At 42.4% G+C, this 18,787-nt stretch overlaps 1 protein-coding gene and 1 non-coding gene across 4 annotated transcripts in view; one reads left to right on the top strand and one right to left on the bottom strand.

Annotated features, from left to right (window-relative positions):
• Positions 1 to 18,787, bottom strand: part of ap2b1 (adaptor related protein complex 2 subunit beta 1) — a 273,294-nt gene that overhangs the window by 219,404 nt on the left and 35,103 nt on the right. For all 3 annotated transcript variants that reach the window (XM_078548661.1, XM_078548660.1, XM_078548662.1), the window contains exons 6-8: positions 8,496 to 8,686; positions 6,555 to 6,776; positions 3,651 to 3,771 (exon numbers count right to left, since the gene is read on the bottom strand). In XM_078548661.1, the coding sequence (XP_078404787.1) occupies positions 3,651 to 3,771; positions 6,555 to 6,776; positions 8,496 to 8,686 (534 nt within the window). The remainder of the gene's footprint in view (positions 1 to 3,650; positions 3,772 to 6,554; positions 6,777 to 8,495; positions 8,687 to 18,787) is intronic.
• Positions 9,031 to 9,165, top strand: LOC144685113 (U11 spliceosomal RNA). Its single transcript, XR_013577632.1, has one exon. It is a non-coding gene; the product is annotated as a U11 spliceosomal RNA (small nuclear RNA).

The following is an 18,787-nucleotide window of genomic DNA, read 5'->3' on the forward strand; positions in this document are numbered from 1 at the left end:
GAATCTTTGGAATTCTCGACTTGAGGGGGTTGTGGATGCTCCATTGTTGAATACATTTAAGACTGGGATAGAGAGGTTTTTGGTGTCTCAGAGAATCGAGGGATATAGGGAGCAGACAGGAAAAGTGGATCTAAGGCCCAAGATCAGCCATGATCGTATTGAATGGTGGAGCAGGCTCGACAGGCTATATGGTCTACTCCTGCTCCTATTTCTTATGTTCTTCTGAGTGGCAGTTTCAAACTTTACAGTGTTTCTGCTCCTTTTGCGCATGCTCCTTACCCTGGGCTGGCGACTCCACTTTGCAGGCATTAGCAATTGGACCAAAAGAGGGACGAAGGCAAAATGGGTGGGGGGGAGCGGTGGGGGGTTGGTGTAAATGGGCCTGATTACTGCGTCTGTTGGGAAAGAGGGGCTGATTCACGTGTGTGGTGGTGGTAGTTGGGGGGAGGAGGTGATTATAGCGCGGGGGGGGGGGAAGAGGGGCTTCAATGAGTCTTCTGTTATCAGGGAATATGGAGAGTTTGGCTGAAACCTATATGAGTAGATATAATACTTTTACAAAGTACTTAAATAAGTGCTCGAATTTATATGATGTCTTATGTGTTGATCTACAATATGTAAACTTTAATAATTATGTATTGGATGTTAACATGCTACGGTTTTGTTTTGGTTGGGGTCACGTTAACTTTCAAGTGTTAAAATAGGTTCACGTTAGTAAAGATCTTGGGAGGCGCTACGCTAGGTCAACTCAACAATAACCTGCATTTATTTAGAACTTTTGCCATAGGAAAACATCCCAAGTTGCTTCACAGGAGCCCTATCAAACACGGCTGGTTTGTGATGCAGAGTGATGCCAACACCATGGGTTCAATTCCCGTACCGGCTGAGGTCATCCATGAGCTCAACCTTATCCCTCGCCTGAGGTGTGGTGACCCTCAGGTTAAACTCCTAACTGGTCGTCTCTCTCTAATGAGAGAGCAGCCTATGTCCTCTGGGACTATGGAAACTTTCATTTTCATATCATTCATCAAACAAAAATTCATAAAATGGTTACAAGGCCATTCAGCCCACTGTGTCTGTGCTGGCTCTCTGCAGGAGCAATTCATTTAGTCCCAATCCCCTGCTTTATCCCCCTAGTCCTGCATATTTTTTTCTTTTTGGATAATGATCCAATTCTCTTTTGAGTGTCTCCAATAAACCTGCCTCCATCACATCCTCAGGCAGTGCATTCCAGATCCTAACCACTTGCTGCATAAACAAGTTTTTCCTCATGTTGCCATTGCTTCATTTGTCAATTACCTTAAATCTGTGCCCTCTGGTTCTCTATATTTTCACCAATGGGAACAGTTTCTCCCTATCCACTCTGTCCAGACCCCTCATAACTTTGAACATCTCCATCAAATCTCCTCTGAATTTCTTGACCAAGGAGAACAATTGACAGAGCCATAGAAGACGACAGTAGGACATAAATTAGTTGAAAACAGTCTGAGTTGAGGAAACAGTTACTGGTTGTGAATTGAGATTAAGAATCACAACATAATCAAATTCTGCTGTGATAATTATCAGCACACACTGTATGCCAGGTAAACAAAGCAGTATGATCTCTTCAATCACCTTAGAACATCAGACAGCACTGCTCAGCAGGTAACTGTACAAAGGCAAGGATGCTCATTATAATTTTATCCTAAAGTATTACCTTTTAACTCTGAGCCATAAACCTCTATTAGACAAATCTAGTTACTACATTACAGGCAGCAAGGTTTGTTAGAACACCTAAAAGTTTAAACAGCGTTTGAAGAGCTAATATTTATTCTGCAGGTGACATAGAGTTACAATTATGGTTTGATTTCTGCACATGGATAACTATTCTGTTATTAGTCATCTGTCGAATCAGTTTGCTTTTCTGATTCATGCTTTTCAGAACCAATGTGATGACTGGAATGTAAGGAAATTAATTAGCACATCCAACAAGCCTGGACTTGCAGAATCTCTGCACAAACATTGCACTCGCCACATTTCAAACCTCACCAGTGTGCAGAGAACATTCCAGAGAAAAGTCTGTGTTAGGAGATTATTTACTCTTCAAAATATGTGTGGATGACAATGGCACTATACAAATCTGAAACAAGAGGTTTTACATCTTAAAGAGACTCTAGGCGAGAGGCAATTATAGGTGAATCGAAGGAACGGAACATCAGGTTAGCTACTGCCAGTACTTATACTCGCGCTACTCCTGTATTTCAACTATTTTAAGTGAGGAACAGCACTGTCACATTCACTGTTACCAAATGAACCATTTCACATTTAGAGCCACAATCTTTCCAAACAACTTGTATTATAAAATGATTAAAAATGGACTGAAGTGATGTGTCACAATTCTAAAAGATGGCCATAACTGTGACAATAAGGCACAACCTTTTGTGAGCACTTTTTAAGGAAATCTGGCGAAAGAGTGCCAAGAGTTGAAGGCCCTGCCACAGGCATACTACTGTATTGAAAAAGGCAGGTTACATAAAGCCAGAATCTGAGGGCAAGAAAGGGAATACAAAGCTGAAGAAAGCTGCCGAGGTTAGGGTGGGGCAAGAACATGAAAGAATTTTTAGAGGAGGATTTTTAAATTCGATCAGTTGGGGGTATGAAACCAATGTAAGTCAGCAGGAATGGGGGTGATGAGCACACTAATCTTTGCAAGACAGGATACCAGACAGCAAGGTTTTGTACAAATTGGATTTTATGGGAGGGTTGAAGTTAGGAAGCTGGAAAGAAAGGTACTGGAGAAGTCGTAGTGTGGATAGGGGCTTCATCAATAGTGGGGCTAAGGCAGGGACAATAGCAGAAAATGTTGCAGTGGTGGAAGCAAGTAGTTTTGGCACCAGACTGGAGATGGCTGAGTTGAATAGAACACAGAGGTCATGTGCATTTTATCTGATCCAAGTGAGGTTCCAGGGAGAAGAATGGAGTCAATGCAACGAAGCAGAGATTTTGGCAGCAGCTGAAAGCAATGGCTTTGATCTTCCTGAGACTCAGCTTTAGGAAATTCTGACTCAGCTAATTTAAATGTTGAACAGTTGTGGTCACGGGATTGAGGAAAATGGTGAAGCAGGAGACCTGGGCATACATTTGAATACAGTTCCTGCCTCTATATTAATATCGCCAGAGAGTAGCATACAGTTGGTGGCTCTTTGGCAAACTCCAGAGATGACTGCTTTGTGAACTCAACGTGGAACCACGCAAGCACTTTCCCATTCAGCTAGGCCACAGAAGTACAGGTGGAAGAGGATGGTATAATTAATTATTTCAAACACTGCAGAGGTCAGGCAGACCAAGGAGGGATAATTTGGCATTGACACACACACACTAAGGTAATTGGAAAGATTACTGACATTCTAACAAAAGCAACTGAGTGCTTATGGTGTAGACAAGATTTATAAATAACCTCTAGTGCGCAGAGCTGACACAACTGACTGAATAGTTTCCTCTAATTTGATTCTAAATAAATTTACCTGTATGAAAAATTCAACAATGTTTTTCTTCTCCATTTCAGGGCATCTCTTGCAGTTTTAAAACTTAACCCCTTTCTCTCATTGTCACAGAGACAGTAGTAATGTGCTTTCTTATTGTTTTGGAGCTAACCAGGGATGCACACTGACCTGGGCGATGTTAGCCTGAGAGGCCAGACGGATCATGATGTCCAGTTTCTCCAGTTTCACATAGATTGGGTCATTGTATTTCACAAAGAACACCTTTATCTCCTGCTTCAGAATTTCAGGTCTGAAAATCAACACATACATGATACTGCTTTGTTACAAAATTACCCTTTTTAGCCATCCCATGTTTGCTCTAACACTCTTCACTATCCTCACTGACCATTGTGTATATAAAGTGGGGAAACTCTGACTTTTTACATTAACATTAAGAAACTTGAGAAAATAACCTCTCCTGGGTCCTTACTATCCTCAAGTTAGTTAGATTTATTGTAACCCTGTGTCACCACTCTCTAAAATTAAAATAGCCAGTTGCTCATAATTCCCCAATTGATGAATTCCAATTTTGACCTAGCTACACATTGTGAGAGACACTAATGATAAAAGGCCCTGGCATAAGGAAAGCATGGATGAGCCACCAGGGTACTGCTTGCATACCTCACGGACAGGAAGGAGTTGGCAAAGATTTTATTATTTGTTCTTTGGGGGTGTGAGCATCACTGACAAGGCCAGCATTTATTGCCCATCCCAAATTCACTTGAGGTGGTGGTGGTGAGCTGCTTTCTTGAACCGCTGTAGTCCACATGGCATAGGTACATTCACAGTGCTGTTTGAGAAGGAGTTCCAGGATCTTGACCGGTGGCAGTGACAGAACAGCTATATAGTTCTGACTTGGAGGGGAACTTGCAGGTGGTGGTGTCCCCATGCATCTGCTGCCCTTGTCCTTCTAGGTGGTAGAGATTATGGGTTTGGAAGGTGCTGTCAAAGAAACCTTGGCGAGTTGCTGCAGTGCATCTTGTAGATGATACACACTGTTGCCACTCTGAGTTAGGGGCGGAGGAAGTGAATGTTTAAGGTAGTGGACGGGGTGTCAATCAAGCAGTCTGCTTTTTCCTGGATGGTGTCGAGCTTCTGAGTGTTGTTGGAGCTGCACATATCCAGGCACATGGAGGGTATTCCATCACACTCCAAGTCATGCCTTGTAGACAGTGGATTAGCTTTGGGGAGTCAGGTAGTGAATTAATCACCACAGAATTCCCAGCCTGACCTCCTCTTGTAGCCACAGTTTTTATATGGTTCAGTTAAGTTTCTGGTCAATGGTGATCCTTATGATGTTAATGATTGTGGAAACCTGTTCAGTGTTAGCCACAGCTCATCTAAGTCAGAAGGTTGCAACTGAGTCCTATCCCAGGGACTTGAACACAAGTGTCAGCTAACACTGTGGTACAGTATTAAGGGAGCGCTACACTATCAGAGGTGCTGTCTTTCAGTTAAGGCATTAAACTGAGACCCCGTCTGCACTCTTAGGTGGGCAAAAAGGTCCCATAGCATTAATTTGAAGAGGGGCAGGGGAGATCTCTCTATTGTCCAATAAGTACAAATGGCAAAAATAATAAAATAATAAAAGCTCTGCTCATACCCTTCAAATTCTTAATAAGGCATAGATAATAATTATTTTTTAAGATGAAAATTGTTCATATGTTATTCTCAAGGGCCTATGTTATCAGGGTTACACATGATCAATGTTATAAATGATTAAGGAAAAATTAGAGAGAAGTTAGTTTTACTATACACCGATATTTCTGGCATTAGATGGTTAGAATGAATCAGACACCATAACTGTTTTCTGTGAGATGGTCTATTTATAATTGCCTGCCAGCTCAGTGTGCTCTCAGCATTCAACCCAGTTCCCAAAGTAAGAATGACCAAAGCGTGTATGGAATAAAAATTAGAGAAAAAAAGATTTTATAAACCTAGTAGTAGAAATGTGCAACAAGACCAAAAAGAGAAAGATAGTCATGCTTCAGTTGGAACGGTTCATCAGAGCTATCGCTAAGTGAAGCCCTAAAAAGGCCCACATAAGAATTTTTCTTAAATGGCAGTTCCTTTTACAACACGTTAATTGTGTATATTTTAAATGGTTGAGCAATGCATTGTAAGAGAGTAAAGGGTGTAGGCAAGTGGAAAACTGGCACTGAAGCCTCTTGACTCTGTGCCAAGACTTCAAAGCAGCAAGGAAACAGTAGCTCCAATCTAGAGACTTGCTATCAATAGCTAATAATTCAGTGCAACTGCACTCTTCATCAGTGAACATTATGACCAAAAAGGACTCAGATTTGATCCCCAACCTGTGCTGGCTCAGCTCATTTCTGCCAGGATAGCATATAGGGATGCTGCAGTCAGCCCTCACTGTCTTGAGCTAAGGGCAGGAAAAATAAAGCTTGTATTTCTGTTGCTAAGGAAATTTGGAGATTAGAACGTGTTGTCAGGTTCAGGTGCCAGCTGAGAGTCACCCAGATTTTGAGACTATTTTGCATCTGTAAGGAAGTGTGACATCTGCATGCAATGATGTTCTGGCAGAGGTATACATAATAATTTGATAAGGACTTGAGTTTAGAATACGTTAAGGAACAATGCTACTTTGTTACAGTGGAGCTGTTTTTCTTTAAGGCAACATCTAATTGTTAAGTGAATAAACTTGGTTACCTAAATGTTTCATTGTTGTCTGGTCAGGAACACTGTGGGTCAGTTTTGGATGGGACAGGGAGCTGAGATTGTCAGAGTGTGACAACATGTTGGCACTGGGGCAGGGGAGTGATGGGTCTGCAATACTGAGGGTTGGGATGGCCAGGGGTAAGTACAACAGGGTCCACTTGTGTGCCTGGAAATCCAGATGCACAGGAAAGTGAGGACCCCTGGTTCTGACAGTACCGGAAAGCAAGAGTGGGTTTGGGAAGTGCTGGGCCAAAAAGGTCCATTAGTAGGCAGGAATCTAGAAATGGTGCAAGAAACATACAATTTTGCAGCAAACATGCCCTCATGCACCACTCATACCAACTCTAGACTCACCTCTTCTGTACAATAAGGTTGATATTTCTCAAAGCTACATATTGGACCTCTGGTTCCCCAGACAGCAAGGTGACAAGAGGAGGAGCCAGCTTCTTCAGAATAGTGTTGTAATATTCAGAGTCCTTAGGAAGAAGCTCAATAAATTTCATCAGCACTTTGACAGCTGAGAGGACAACTGCAGAGTTAGCGTGAGAAAGTCGTGGGGTCACACGCTCACAGATGCTAGAAAGGAAAGAAAAAGTATGGTTAACCTTCAGATACCTGCAGCTTGAAGCTAATCCGTGATATATAATTTGGACTGGCATGGGAGTCAATTTGGAACTAACCAAGCCTAGAAGAACAGACGACTGGCAAAATATAGAGTGTAATCAGCTGGCACCATGTTTTTCAGGCTCTGTCAGCTCTGAATTGGCTCCAAGACTAATCTGAAGTTACAACGCTCTCCATCCATTTAAATGAACAGTCTCTCAGGCAAACAAACAGGTCCTCTCAGTCAGTAATATCAATGGAGGAGCTTAGAGGCAAGGAGACCCAAAAATGGTTGCACCATATTGGTGCAAGGTATTTCGATGTATGTATTTCCCTCTCATGGACTTTCCTTTCCTTAAAACTGTGTATGCAGCTTCATCATAATGACCAACTCTCAAGGAGAGATCTTAACCACATTACAGACAGAATGCATGCTTCATTATTACACTGCAGTGCTCAGCATTAGAGCCCAACAACAATCTCAGAGGCTCACTGCAGATCACAATTCAAGACTAACTGAAAACAATTATCTACTAACCTGCACTTTACTACTCAAAACAAATCACTTGAAGAATCCGGCACAAGCATTTAAACCATTCACACACTTAGGAACAAATGAAAGATGGAGTGAAAAACAAATACAGCACTAATAACCAGAAGGGAAAAGACATTATTGATCCCTGTGCAAACCAACTACTACAGTATTGCTGAAAAAGAGTTTTTTTGTCAAAGCTTTTTGTCTTGCATTCATCAGGACAAAAGCAAGAAAATACCATGTCAGGGGAAAACAACATATTTATACTGTATGAGAAGAGAGTGCTGATTGGTTGGCAAGTGGACTCTAATTGGTAGAGGCTTTGCCATGGAGAATGCAGCAGTGCAAGGTGACTAACAGTTAACTGCCAAGCATTGTTTGAAAATTAAACCAGGCAGCTTGATTAATTAGTCAAGACATTGCCCTGGAGAATGAACCAGCGAATGACTATCACATATTTTGTTTAGCTGGAACAGTAGTGTGTACATGTTCTTTCTGTTTGCAAAGAACAGGGCCTTGTGTATTAATATTTGCAGCTTCCAGTACACAAATGCACCACACTGCAAGCCCCACTGATAATCTTGAATTGGTTGTCAACTTAATTCTTAGCACACTGTGGATTATTTAGCAAATGTTGTCCAATCACAGAATTACTATCGCTTACATCAATATGGGAGAAGTCAGGGCCAATTTATGGAAAACATTCAATGCACATTACTATACTGAACAGGAAGAACTATCTTTGCATGCAACAGGTCTAAATAAACGCTAAAAGTAATGGTGCAGAAATAGGGTTACAATGACAGTGACTCAGTGATGTGCAACTGTGGTGATGAGTTGCAAACAATGAATCATCTGCTCCACTGCCAATCCTGTAAGGCTACTGACATTGCCAAATACAATGACACCAAGGAAAATGTAGCCTCAGGGCAGGACAGAGTGAAAAAAGATATAATGATAAAATTTAAACAGATTGTAAGTCTCATGATCTTTAGAATTTTGATTAATGGCTTCACTTAAAGCAACTGTGAACTGCCCTTGTGAAAACCTTCTCCCCAACCCCAGCCAAACATCCCCTTTGCCACAGGCCAGTAACAGAGACTTATCAGTGGTTTCTACTGGACGTTCACAAGCCAGCACTTCAGATGTGAGCTCACCTCTGTGCCTCGCGCTCATCCTTGGGGTTGTAGTTTGACAGGCAGTCAAGTATGAAGATCTGACCCCACTCAGTGCACTCATTGAGAGCGGTGATGAGTTTATTAATGTTCTGAGGATTGAGGTCGAGCAGGTTACTGTTGGGGTGGGATTCACTAATCTCAGACAGAGCTGCCACAGCATTCGCAACCACCTGCAGCGAGAGATATCGGATAGAGAGAAATTTATATTCACAGTGCAAATGTAAAACTTAAATAAAAACAGGCTTCTAAATTCAATTACCTGGTTGCGTAATAATGATCAGTTGAGATTAGTAATAGTATAAAATTGGTAACTTACTGTCTTCTTCCAATATCCCGACAAAAGAATAGATTACATTATAAAGGTGCTTTTACCAATAATGTGTCCACTTTTAATTCTACTGTAAAGCATCAGACTCCATTGTACCAAAGTCCTCAAGATGGACTTTGGCCACAGTTAAAAGAAGTGGCTTAGAAGAAGTGGTTGCTGAGACAGTAGATGCATTGATTGTAATTTTCCAAGAGTTCCTGCTGTGAATAGCACATGGATGAGGCGCTTGCACTTTATCCATGCAGAATCGATATCAAGAGATTTCATAAGCACAATTTTTGTTTCTTGGAGTTGCTGGTGATCGTTTGTCTCGGCGTTCCGAAAAAAAAAAATTCCCTAGATTCTGGAAATGTCCCATCTGATTGGAAAATAGTGAATGTAACTCCTCTATTCAAGAAAGGAGGGATACAGAAAGCAGGAAACTACAGGCCAGTTCGCTTAACATCTGCCATAGGGAAAATGCAGGAATCTATTATTGAGGTTATAGCGGGGCACTTAGAAAATCTTAATGCAATCAGGTAAAGTCAACATGGTTTTGTGAAAGGAAGGTTGTGTTTGACTAATTTATTAGAGTTGTGGAAGTAACAAGCAAGGTGGATAAAGAGGAACTTGTAGGCGTTTGATAAGGTACCACATCAACGGTTACTATGCAAAATAAGAGCTCATCGTATGGGAGAGGGGAGGGTAACATGTTAGCGTGGATAGAGGGTTGATTAGCTAACAAGAAGCAGTGTAGAGATAAATGGGCCATCTTCGGGTTGGCAAGATGGAACAAGTGGAATGCCACAGTGATCAGTGCTGCAGCCTCAACTATTTACAACCTATATCAATGACTTGGATAAAGGGACCGAATGCATGTAAGTTGTGAAGAGGACATACCCTTTCTATATTCCTTTGCAGACTCCTTAAGTGAGTTGGCAAACATTTAGCAGATGGAGTATGTGGGAAAATGTGAACTTGTCCACTTTGGCAATAAGAATAGAAAAGTGGTGTATTATTTAAATGGACAGATTGCAGAACTCTCTGGTACAGCGGGATCTGGGTGTCCTGGTACATGAATCTCAAAACGTTAGCATGAAGGTACGGCAAGTGATTAGGACAGCAAATAGAATGTTGCCATTTATTGCAAGGGAAATGGAATATAAAAGTTGGGGAAGTTTTGCTACAACTGTAGAGGATTTTGGTGAGGCCACATCTGGAGCAGTGTACAGTTTTGGTCTCCTTACTTAAGAAAGGATATAACAGCATTAGAAGCATTTGAGAGAAAGTTCACTCAACTGATTCCTGGGTTGCAGGGGTTATCTTATGAGGAAAGGTGGGACATGCTGGACATGTATCCATTAGAGTTTAGAAGATTGGGAGGTGATCTTATTGAAACATACAAGATCCTGAGGGGACTTGACAGGGTGAATGCTGAAAGAATGTTTCCCCTTATGGGAGAGATTAGGACTAAGGGGACACAGTTTAAAAATAAAGGATTTCCCATTTAAAATGGAGATTAGGAGAATTATTTTCTTTCACAGGGTCATTAGTTTGTGGAATGCTCTTCCCCAGGAGAGCAGTGGAAGTAGAGTCATTAAATATTCTTACAGCTGAGTTAGTTAGGTGTTTGATTGACAAGGGAGTCAAAAGTTATACAGGGTAGGCAGGAAAGTTGAGGCCACAATCAGATCAGCCATGATCTTATCAAATGGCAGAGCAGGCTTGAGGAGCCAAATGGCCTGCTACCGCTCCTATTTCGTATGTTCGTCGTTCCAGGGTGAATATGGGCAATGTTCTTGAATGCAGTAATGTAAAAAGTCAGCTATGACTCAGTTGGTAGCCCTCTCACATCTCAGAAGTTTATACGCACTCCAGAGACTTGAGCCCGTAATCTAGACTCAGTGTAATACTGAGGGAGTGCCGCACTATCACTTGAGAATACTTTTAGATGAGATGCTAAACTTAGGTGGACATAAAAGACCCCAGGTCACACTTTTGAAGAGAAGCAGGGGTGTTCTCCCTGGTTTCCTAGCCAATACCTACCCCCTCACTCAACATCGATGAAAACTTAGCTGGTCATTTATCCCGATATCTGTAGGATCTTGCTGTGTGCAAACTGGCATTTCCCTACATTACAGCTGTGGCTACACCTCAAAAAATAATTAATTGGCTGTTAAGCACTGAGATTGTGAAAGGTGCTAAATAAACTTGAGTTCTTTCCTTTCTTTAAAATATTTAAACTCGGCTTGTAAAAGTTATATATATATATGGAAGTTTTACACAACCTCATCCTAGATGTCTTGTCCTTTCTGATTCTCTTCCCTTCCCAATACTATTCCCAAGCCAGGGGTTTGCAGTGGAGCTGTGCTCAGCTCTCAGAGGGTAACTCCACTTCCACTGGGCAACATCTTCCCATATGGGCTGAATGAATGGGGGCGGGGGGAGGAAGAGCCATTCTTTTAGTGCAATTTTGTCACCTCCAATAGGAAGAAAATATTTTCCCTGCATGGAACAAACTATCACACAGAGGCACATGTTGCTCTCTTGGGCCTCTCCCACATCCCACACACAATGAAGAATACCCTTGCCTCACATGAAAATACATTTATCACACACACGTGTGTGTGTTTGTGCGCGTGTATATATAAACAAATATATCATCTGGCCCCCTCCCCCCATTGGCCTGGCTGAAAGCTAAACACCTGGGAAATCACAGAAACAAAATGTAGCTTCTCCCATCTGGTGGCAATGCGCACAAGGGCAATTCCCCTCAGAATAGCATCAGTCAAACTTCATATACCAAAGGTACTTGATTCAATATAGATATAGTCTTTGGTTTTATTTATACCACAAAACATGCAATTTGCTTCCAAAGTAATGTCTGCATATAAAATAGATCTGAAACCAGCAACATCTGACACTGAACCCAGCTGTTCTACAGCATCATTTTTATGAAAGGAGAACTTCCCTTTCTATAACACTTTTCACAATCTCAGGACACACAATGCGATTTACAGCTAACAAGGCACTTTAAATGCTGTCATAACTGTAAAGCAAGAAATGTGGCAGCCAAATTGCGGAACGCTGAGCCCCACAAAAAGCAATATGACAACAACCGAAAAATCGGTGTTCCAGCGATATTGTTTGAGGATTAACATTGGCCATGACACCTTCCGTGGGGTCCTTTACATGTACCTGAGGGGGCAGACAGGGCCTTGATTTAACATCTTTTCTAAAAGATGCCGCCTCCAACAGTGCAACACTCCCAAAGTACTGTATTGGATGATCAGTCTGTGTGTTCAAGTCTCTGGGGTAGGTCTCAACTCCGAGTGCTACCCACTGAGCCACAGCTGACACCTTGCATTCACGATGAGTGAAAATGAAAGAAATGTGCATTACTGTGACTTCCATTACTTGGAAACCATAAAATTGGTTTGAATTAGAGTTCAGGTAATATTTCTGTTGCAGCCCATTTTCTGAGCCAATTCACAGTAAGATTCAGTTTCTTAGATCATAATTCTGTCCACCTCTATTCCCTCTATACAATGAGCGATGAAAGCATCAGGCAACTCTCAGAATCACTAAGATCATAAATGAACTGTCCAACATTCAGTGCATGTCTGTCTCCTTTCATTCCAAACTGCAAGGCAATCACAGCCCTTGGATGGCTGATTTCCAGGTAACAATCCACTTTTTTCAAAACAAAAATAAAAATACCTGGAAAAACTCAGCAGGTCTGACAGCATCTGCGGAGAGGAACATAGTTAACGTTTCGAGTCCGTATGACTCTTCAACAGAACTAAAGAAAAATAGAAAAGAGGTGAAATATAAGCTGGTTTAAGGGGGGGTGGGACAAGTAGAACGGGATAGAGGGCTAGTTTTAGGTGGAGATAACCAAAATATGTCATAGACAAAAGAACAAAGAGGTGTTGAAGGTGGTGATATTATCTAAGGAATTTGCTAATAGGTGACATTAAGGGTAGAAAGCAGGATGAGCAAGGTACATACAGATAGCCCTAGTGGGAGTGGGGTGGGGGGAAGGGATCGAAATAGGCTAAAAGTTAGAGATAAAACAATGGATGGAAATACATTTAAAAATAATGGAAATAGGTGGGAAAAGAAAAATCTATATAAATTATTGGAAAAAAGGGGGATCGGAGAGGGGGTGGGGATGGAGGAGAGAGTTCATGATCTAAAATTGTTGAACTTAATATTCAGTCCGGAAAGCTGTAAAATGCCTAGTTGGAAGGTGAAGTGCTGTTCCTCCAGTTTGCGTTGAGCTTCACTGGAACATTGCAGCAGGCCAAGGACGGACATGTGGGCATGAGAGCAGGGTGGTGTTGAAATGGCAAGCGACCGGGAGGTCTGGGTCATGCTTGCGGACAGACCGAAGGTGTTCTGCAAAGCGGTCACCCAATCTGTGTTTGGTCTCTCCAATGTAGAGGAAACCGCATTGGGAGCAGCGAATGCAGTAGACTAAATTGAGGGAAGCGCAAGTGAAATGCTGCTTCAACTTTTTTCAACTCTTATTGACACAAAATGAAGCTTTGCCAACCTATCAGTGCACAACATTTTAATTGTAGGGGAATGTAACCCCTTCCTAATAACATTATAACTGACCCATTTCTGAAATATAAGAAGCCATGCAGAATGCAACTATACTTAGCTAAAATATGTAAATATGTAAAGTAGCATTCGTGTAGCTGGGGTAAACAGCTGAAATATTACTGGAAGGAATACTGTGTGTCAAATCAAAAATTAAACAGGCAAATCTATTCAGTTAAACTAATTAAAGAATAAATCTCTGACTGCATTAGATACCTCAGTGCCCTGATGTGATATTCTTGCAGTTGTTCAGAGCTCTCTCCAAATGCACCTTGTCACCTTGTGCAAAGCATGCCGCCACCATCTGCTGGCAGCAAAATGCCATGGTATCACTTTTCTTAAACTTCAGATCCCACATAAAAGCACTGCATAAAGCCTGTTCCATCAAAGTGGTCATCTGCCTTTCCCTGTTACTTTTTAAAATTTCACTTTTTAAAATTTGTTCTTGAACTGAGAGCCACTGGCAAAGCCAATATTTGTTGGCTAACCTTATTTGCCCTTAAGATGGTAGTGAGCCACCTTCTTGAATCGCTGTAGTCCATGTGGTGCATGCACATATACAGTGCTGTTAGGAAGGGAGTTCCAGGTACTTTGACCCAGCAACAGTGAAGGAGCAGCAACATAGTTCCAAGTCAGGTTGATGTGTGACTTGAAGCTGAACTTGCAGATGGTGGTGCCCCCATCTGTCTACTGCCCTTGTCCTTCACAGTGGTAGTGGTCATGGGTTTGGGAGGTGTTGTCGAAGAAGCCTTGGTGAGTTGCTGTAGTTCATCTTGCTGATGGTACACACTGCTGCCACTATGATTCAGTGATGGAGGGAGTGGATGTTGGAGGTGGTGGATGGGGAGCCAATCAAGCAAGCTGTTTTGTCCTGGATGGTGTCGAGCTTCTTGAGTGTTGTTGGAGCTGCACTCATCCAGGCAAGTGGAGAGTATTCCATCATACTCCTGACTTGTGCTCTGTAGATGGTAGACAGGCTTTGGGAAACCAGGTGGTGCGCTGCAGTATTCCCCACCTCTGACCTGGTTCTTGTAGCTATATTATTTGAATAGCTGGTCCAATTAAGTTTCTGAGCAATGGTAATTACTTAATGGCTATTACTTGAGCTTGAAAAGGCCATTGACTCTCTCGCAGCAAGGAAAGCACCTGGAAAAGGACCTAATACTAGCTGAGCTACAGAAAGCCCCACCTGCTGCCATACCTGCATGACCTCCTCTTCCTCTGGTCCCACAGGATATGCGTGCCGCAAAACATCATCACATTTCACAAGAACAAAGGTGATCAAGGAGATTGCAACAACTTCCAGGCTCTCTCATTCCTCATTGGGAAGGCCTTTGTCAGATTCATTCCAACAAGGCTCCAATGACTAGCCAACAGAATATACCCAGAGGTATAGTGTGACTTCAGAGCAGGCAGATCTACGGTAGACAATGATCTTCTCGTTACGTCAGCTTCAAGACAAGTGCAGAGAGCCACAAACACCACTATACTTTGCTTTTGTGGATCTCTAAAGCATTTGACCCATGAGCAGGACAGGCCTTTGCTGGATACTAGAGAAAAATCAGCTGTCCTCCCAAGCTTTGCAGTCTCATGTGGTCCTTCCACGATAACCAGTTTGACAGCTCCAACTCTGACGGTTTTGAACTCAAGAATGGGGCAAACAAGGTTGTGCCTTAGACTTCGTTTGGTATCGTGACCTCTGTCCTCCTGACCTATGCTTTCCCTGCCAACATGGAAGGAGTGTACCTCCACACATGATCAGATAGGAAACTCCTTAACCTATCAAAACTCAAAACCAAGACAAAAGCGCAGCATGTACTGACCAGAGAACTTCTGTATGCTGATGCTGTAGTTGCCCAGACAGAATAACAGCGCCAAAGGCTCATGGGTCATCTGTGTCATGTTCACCCTCACCAATGACAAAACTAATTATGGACAGGGTGTTGTGTCTCCGCCTGTGATCAGACTCAACAACACACCACTGGAAGCAGTCAGCAAATTCTGCCACCTTGAATCTATGATGACAGACAACCTGAAGAGCTGAGCACATGCATTGGAAAGGCAGCAACCAACTATGGCCAACTAACAAAATGGGCATGGAGAAAACCAACTGACCAGGACCACCAAGATGCTTATCTACAATGTCAGCATCTTCAGCACACTGCTGTTCAGGGGCAAAGTCTGGACAACCCACGCCTAACCAAGATAAAAGGCACAATAACTTCTATCTCCGCTGCCTACGATGCATCCCATGGAAAAACAGTCACCAATGAAGCAGTCCTTTCTAGGGTAAACATGCCGAGCGCACTAGCATCCAACAAAGGCGGCTTTGTTGAGTTCGGCATGTGCACAGGATGGAAGATGGCCACATCGCCAAGGATATGCTATACTGGGCAGTAACCCATGGCAAGAGACCAGTAGAGTACCCAAAGCTCCAATTCAAGGATGCTGTCAAGAGATATGAAAGCCCTCAACATCAATCGCGACAAGTAGAAAGCTCTAGCTGACGATCATTGCAAATGGCGACGCCAGCTGGGAGCACAAATTCACCATCACAATGACGTGGTTTCAGAAACTCCAGAGCAAACACCAACCCTGCAAACAAGGCATCAGTAGAGATTATCCCACACTACCGGCAAGGGACATATGCAGCACTTATGGCAGACTTGCCTTTCCAGAATCGACTTGTACAGCCATCAAAAACATTGCAGATGACCTCATCTGACCTCACCAAAATTCTATGGCTGCATTCCCTTTATCTCTCACAGATGGAAGGATGCCAATCAATCAAGGTCCAGTTAAGTTTCTGGTCAATGATAACCCTAAGATGTTGATGGTAATTCAGCGATGGCAATGCCGTTAAATGCCAAGGAGAGGTGGTTAGATTCTCTCTTGTTGGAGACGGTGATTACTTGGCAGACGTATGGTGCGAAAGCTGCATGCCACTGATCAGCCCAGGCCTGACGCTGTCCAGATTTTGCTACACGCAGGCAAGGACTGCTTCAATGTCTGAGAGTTGCAAATGAAACTGAACACTGTGGAATTAGTGAACATCCCAACCTTGGACCTCATGATGGAGGGGAAATCATTGACGAAACAGCTGAAGATGGTTGGGCCTAGGGACAATACCCGGAGGAACTCCTGCAGCAATGTCCTGGGGCTGAGATGATTGGCTTCCAACAACCACAACCACCTTCCATTGTGCTATGTATGACTCCAACCAGAAGAGTTTCCCACCTCAATTCCTAGTGGCCTCAATTTTGCTAGAATTCCTTAATACCATACTCAGTCAAATGCTGCATTGATGTCAAGGGCAGCCACTTATCTCCCCTCTGAAATTCAGCTCCTTTGACCATGTTTAGGCTAAGGCTGTAAAAAGCTCTGGAGCTGAATGGTCCTAGCAGAACCTAACTGAGCACAGGTGAGAAGGTTGTTGCTGATAGCACTTGATAGCATTCTCAACTACATCTTCCATCATTTTACTGATGTTTGTGACTGAATTTGCCCTGCTTTTTGTGGACAGGACATATCTGGCCAATTTTCCATTGTTGAGAAGATGCTAGTGTTGTAGCTGTACTTGAATAGCTTGGCTAGGCGTACGGCTAATTCTGGTGAAGTTTTCAGTACTATTGTCGGGATATTGTCAGGCCCTATAGCCTTTGCAGTATCCAGTGCCTTCAGTCGTTTCTTGATCACAGGTTGAATCAAATTGTCTGAAGAATAACATCTATGATGGTGGGGACCTGAGGAAGAGGCCAGAGATGGATCATCCACTCGGCCCTTTTGGCTGAAGAACACTGCAAATCGTCTCCTTGTCTTTTACACTCATGTACTAGTCTCCCCCATCATTGAGGATGGGTATTTTTGTGCAGCGTCCTCCTCCAGTTGGTTGTTTAACTGTCCCTCATCATTCATGACCGGATATGACAGGAGTCTAGAGCTTTTATCTGATCCATTGGTTGTGGGACCACTTAACTCTGTCTATAGCATGTTGCTTCCACTGCTAGCATGCATGCAGTTCTGTGTTGCAGATCACCAGGCTGGCACCTAATTTTAAGTATGTCTGATGCTGCTCCTGTTGCAACATGGCCTGCACCGTAAATTGGGCCTATGGATAATTAATTCCCAATGTTCGTAGTTATTTCTCATTTGGAAAGAAAATTGTGCTGTAAATGACAGGCTTTGACCTTTTGGGAGGATCGATTAAACAATGAAGGTATGACTTATGGGGCAGAGCGAATGCTTTGTTGGCCATTGATTTAGAGGCAGGTTACTATTAAACTCAGGCACTTGGTACTGACAACTAATGTACTTATAAGTACAACCTGTTTTCACTAACCAGAGTGTTAACCAGTAAGTTAGAGTCAAGCTTGACAAACTTCGTAAAACTTAAATACTATTAAGTAAAATATTTAAATAGTCACTTTTTTCAGCTTTCATTTTTACATTGTGATGGGTGCTGTTAGCAGTCATGCATTTACCTATGCAAATGTGCAACCAGAAGGATAATGCAGTGGAATTGTGAGATATTGTATGACAAAGTGATGCAATAAAATAGCAATAACCATAGAGATAAAATTCTAAATTAGGTATTCATCCAGCCATGCATCCTGTTACACCTTACATTGTACTGAGGAGAAGGCTAGTCATGAACAGTCAAGTTTCATTGCATCTCTTTTGTACAAAAATTCAAGCCCTAATCCTAGTGCCAGGCATTTTCATGCCTCCCTAAATAAGACAAAATATATCCTGGTGAGCTTCATATTAATGCAGCTCAGTGCTCGTACAAAATGGCTGAAGGCCAACTCCATTTTGTTGGTTTAAATATAATCAGTTAAAAGTTTTGCATAGAACCAAATAGCACAAAAGGCCATTTGGTCCATCATACCTATGCCAGCTCTTTTAAAGAACAATCCAATTCGCCCCGCTCCTCCCATCCTTTCCCCAAGTGCTCTGCAAATTTTTCTCAAGTATTCATCCAATTCCCTTCTGAAAGTTATTATTGAATCATCTTTCACAAGCCTTTCAGGCAGTGCATTCCAGATCACAACTCATTGCATTAACAAAGCTCTCATCTCATCTTTGGCTCTTTTGCCAATTACCTTTCTGTGTCATCTGGTTACTGTCCCTTCTGCTACTCAAAACAGTGTCAAGTTATTTACTCAATCAAAACCTTCCATGATTCGAAACGCAACAGAATTACATACCGAGAAATTACATAAAGCCCGGCAACAGGCCATTTGGGCCGACTGGTTCATATTATCCATCATGGTATGGGGGTAACAGATTGGCATGGATAGAAGGTTGGCTGGCTAACAGGAAGCAGAGAGTAGGCATAAATGGGTCTTTTTCAGGT

The sequence above is a fragment of the Cetorhinus maximus genome, chromosome 9 (assembly GCF_964194155.1).
Source record: "Cetorhinus maximus chromosome 9, sCetMax3.hap1.1, whole genome shotgun sequence".
Lineage (NCBI taxonomy): Eukaryota > Metazoa > Chordata > Chondrichthyes > Lamniformes > Cetorhinidae > Cetorhinus > Cetorhinus maximus.